Source organism: Sinocyclocheilus anshuiensis, unplaced genomic scaffold (assembly GCF_001515605.1).
Source record: "Sinocyclocheilus anshuiensis isolate Anshui unplaced genomic scaffold, SAMN03320099.WGS_v1.1 scaffold1287, whole genome shotgun sequence".
NCBI classification, from domain to species: Eukaryota; Metazoa; Chordata; class Actinopteri; order Cypriniformes; family Cyprinidae; genus Sinocyclocheilus; species Sinocyclocheilus anshuiensis.
In genome coordinates this window covers 650,701-654,931 of record NW_015539958.1, presented here as the reverse complement: position 1 = coordinate 654,931, position 4,231 = coordinate 650,701, and the positions used below count along the sequence as shown (strand labels likewise).

The 4,231-nt window shown below is 36.8% G+C and overlaps 1 protein-coding gene across 2 annotated transcripts in view; it reads left to right on the top strand.

Moving 5' to 3' along the window:
* LOC107687011 (inactive phospholipase C-like protein 2) overlaps positions 1 to 4,231 on the top strand; it is a 70,494-nt gene that overhangs the window by 51,618 nt on the left and 14,645 nt on the right. For both annotated transcript variants that reach the window (XM_016484151.1, XM_016484152.1), the window contains exon 3: positions 2,226 to 2,429. In XM_016484151.1, the coding sequence (XP_016339637.1) occupies positions 2,226 to 2,429 (204 nt within the window). The remainder of the gene's footprint in view (positions 1 to 2,225; positions 2,430 to 4,231) is intronic.

The window sequence follows — 4,231 nt, the reverse complement described above, 5'->3', positions numbered from 1 at the left end:
CCCCCCCCCCCCCCTCCCCCCTCCTGACCCATGCAAACACAAGCACCCTTGTTTTCACAAACACAGGACAAAGTGTCTGGAACACATTATCCAAGCATGTGCCGGAAGCGGCTCTTTCCCGCGCTCTCCTGGCCTGAGCCACACTGTTTGTGTGTGAATCAAATTATGGAATTTGGACTATGCAGCGAAGAGTTCATTAAACCGAAAATAACAAAAATGAATGATGAATAGAGAAAAAAAGTGCATTAGACAGAGGAGCTCTTCATGTACATGTGTGGGTGGCTGTTTGAGACTGCTGATAGCTCTCTTATATGAACAAATAGTCCAAGTCTGTTCCTGAACACCTGTATTTAAACACACCATCAATTTTCCTTACAGGCAAGCATAAGTCTCAGTTATAAACATTTGTCATTTTGCTGCCCAATGTAAGTAGGTAGGTGGGTTTGTGTGAGCATGTTTTGGTATTCCTGTTGGGACCGTATTTCTGAAAATGTCCCAAGAGAATAGCAAATCCTGTTGAATGCGTTTTGCGAGGGTTGTCCCCACAGGTAAAACATATTAATAAATGCTGTAAATATAAATTCACATGTGTGAAAGAGTATGTGACTGCATGTGTCTGGAAATGGTTGTCGGGTTGATAAATGCTGTTATGACACCAAAACCAGAGTATTGATAAAGGGATAATTCTGCCAAAAATGAAATATCTTTTATCATTTACTCACCCTCATGTTGTTTAAAACCTGTATGATAGATATTTTGAAGAATGTTTTGAAGAACTGTTTTTGTCCATGCAGTGGAAGTCACTGGGGCCCGATGCTGTTTGAACTTCAAGAGTTTTCCATATATCTTCAAAATATCCCACAGAACATCTTCTTTTTATGTTCTTTAATTAGAACGCTCTGATGTGTCATATCCAGTCTGATATGGTCTGGATGTTTTTCTCATTTTCAAGTTACTAGCATGTACTGTATGTAGACACAAACACACTCTGAATCTGGGTATGAGGTGCTTGAAGTCTGTACAATTTTAGGAAAAAAGGTGACGGGTTAAAAATAGTAGTAACAAAAAAATAAAAGATTTAAGAAAAAAAAAAATATTATTTATTATTGTTATTATTACAACTATAAAATTACCATACTAATCTTTATGGCTATCTTAATTTCTTTATTTCAAAAATGTTAAATGTCTAGCTTTTTTTCGGAAGATCTTAAAGCTTCTTTTTTGTTTAAGTTTAAACTTAAAACAGTTTAAGTGCTTCTCAATATAAGTTTGGGAAAATGGTTGGCACATGTTGCGTTCCCAAACGCACATTATATATGCAACCCAAACCCATAGATTCAGAGATGGGTGGATGTGGAGCAGCATTTACTGTGAATCGAGCCGCTCTGAGACACTGAAAACATAGAACTACTTGCATGTAAAAGAACACAGTGCTGCGATTCACTGCGAAACACAAAGCTTATACTTGCACATATCGCAACTTCAGTTTAATTCCAAATTAATCATGAAGACCTAAGGCACTATCTGTGTTTGTGTGTGTGTGTGTGTGTGTGTGTGTGTCAGGAGGCCAGGAAGACAGCATTGTTATGTTCAGTGTCAAAGACTCACAAGCAGCTGTCCACACTCGCACTCATGAATCAAAACACTGGCTTGTTTGATACTCTTGTTAATGCACACAAACACAGCATCAGTCTGCAAATAACCCAAAATCCAAGTAGTCTGAGATCCTTATGTCATGGGAACTTCTCTTCTCTCAAAGACCTTCTGTGTTTACAGATCACTCATAGAAACATCATTTTTCTCAGATGTGTATGATATCATCCCTAATAATTTCCTGAACTAAGGCAACATTGTTGGCAAGAGTGGTTCTCAAACTCTCATTTAGTTCTTCAGTACTAGAAGGCAAAGCTTTGTCCTTTCTGTGTCGCTCCGGGACTCGATGTGCTGAATGTGCTTTCATTACGATCTAGTGTGTGACTTTGATCTAGCCTCCGACTGTCATGTCCTCTTGTGCACATTCTACAAATACTCAGCAAAATTACTGAGAGGAAAGTTTAATTCCCTTGATTGAGGTAAACACAAGCTTCTCAATGGTCAGAGCAGAGGTAGAGGTATTTGAAGAGCATTACGCTGTTGCTGTGGGTAATCGCACATTTATCCTGAATGTGAAACTGACCTGCAGTGTCACTAAAGCTAATGTCTTCTCCTCTTATCTTTTTCTCCAGAATGCCATGGTGTCATTCAAGGAGCTCTGTGGCTTGACTCCGGCAGCTAACATGAAACAGTGTATCCTGACTGTGTCCTCCTGGCTGATGAACAGCGAGCGAGCTCAGCGGGTAACAGTAGATCTGAGCGGGGCCTACCCCACCATGGAGGCCCATGGCCCCGTTCCAGAGCTACTGCGTAAAGTGCTCACCGCTTATGACACGGTAGGGTGAAATTCAACAGCGTGACTCTAACTGTAACACTATGTGAATAACCTAGCACATGTGAACCATTAATCTATGTTAGGTTGTGGTAAATACTGCAGGATGCAACATGATGGTAATACGTGATAATTCAGCTTGAATATTACATTAACTGGTTTAATATTTGTAGTAGTGCAAAAATGAACAAAAATAGGGTCTTTAACAAGCATGATAAACATATACTGTATATTACCATAAACCCTGAATATGTAAATCTGAATATACTGTCATAAATCCTGAATACACTTTAGCAAATCCAAATATATTTTCGTAAATCCTAAATATATAGTTGTAAATATGAATATATAATATATCCTGAATATATAATTGCAAGTCTTAATATACTGTCATAAATCCTGAATATATAGTCGTAAATCTGAATATGAATTTTTTTATAAATACTGAATACATATAGTTGTGAATATAAATATATAATCATATATCATGAGTATACGAATGACAATCAGAATATATTGTTGTAAATCTGAATATATTGTCATAAATCCAGAATATGTATCCTGGATATATAGTTGATAATCTGAACATAAACAGAATCCCAGAATGTATGTCACAAATCCAGAATGTGTAGTTATAATATGAATATATAATCATGAGTCCTGAATATGAAATTGACAGTCTGAATATAATATCATAAATCCTGAATCTATAATTGTGAATATGAATATATAGATTTAAACCCTGAATAGGCAAGTATCTATATATATATTTGTTTTATATTATATTTTTATATATTTAATTTATACTGTACTTAATAATAAATCAAGATATATATTTCTAAATCTAAATGTTTATTTGATAAATCAAGATATATATTTCTAAATCTAAATATCTATAGTTAGACAGCGTTACCTTGACTGTTTCTGAATTCAGTCATAGCCTACAGCAGAATAGCTGCAGCATTCTGCTCTTTCTTGCTTGTTCCTTTTTAATGGGACTTTACTACAACAGATTAAATTCTGCAGAGATGTGAGAGTGTATTTGATTGTATCACACACACACACACACACACACACACACACACACACACACACACACAACAACACTCCATACCCTCCAAATCTTCTCTATCACAGCCTGCCGTGTATTTTCCCTTTCATGGCACAATTCCATTTTGATATGAGTAGTAGACGTCCTTATATATAATGTATGCAGAAATGTACTGTGTGTGTGTGTGTGTGTGTGTCAGTGCTTGTCAGCCCAAGATTGGCTGTGTAGGATTCCCACTTTGAATTAGGCCTCCATGAGGGTCAAACTAAACTATGATTTGTCAGGTGTCAAGGTATTTGTTAGACTTTGAATCAGGAATGTAGTGCCTTGTCTCACAGTAGAAATTTTTGAAGAACTTTCTGACACATCTTTGAAAGCACCTGCTTAGATCAGCATGAATTTCTATGTTGGTCCAGGTTGGTTTAAAGTGGTTAGAGCTTTCGGGTTCACAATGTATGGATTTACATTTTAAGAAACTAGGGAGTGGAATGAGACACAGCCGCACTCAATGCCTAAGCAGTTTATCAAATGTGTGTAAATAATATACTGTATATCGATGTGTGTATGTTCTTACTTGATTCTGAATTTAACTTTAAACAGTATCATTGAACAAGTAGCTACAACAAAAGAGACAACGAAAGGAAACACATCTCATCTGGCCTGAGGAATGCAGACAAATCTCTTCTGTCAATAGAGCTTATTAGCGAGTGTGCGAATGTGTTTGTGAGTTTGAGCTTTTCTGGGGTGGGCGTTCC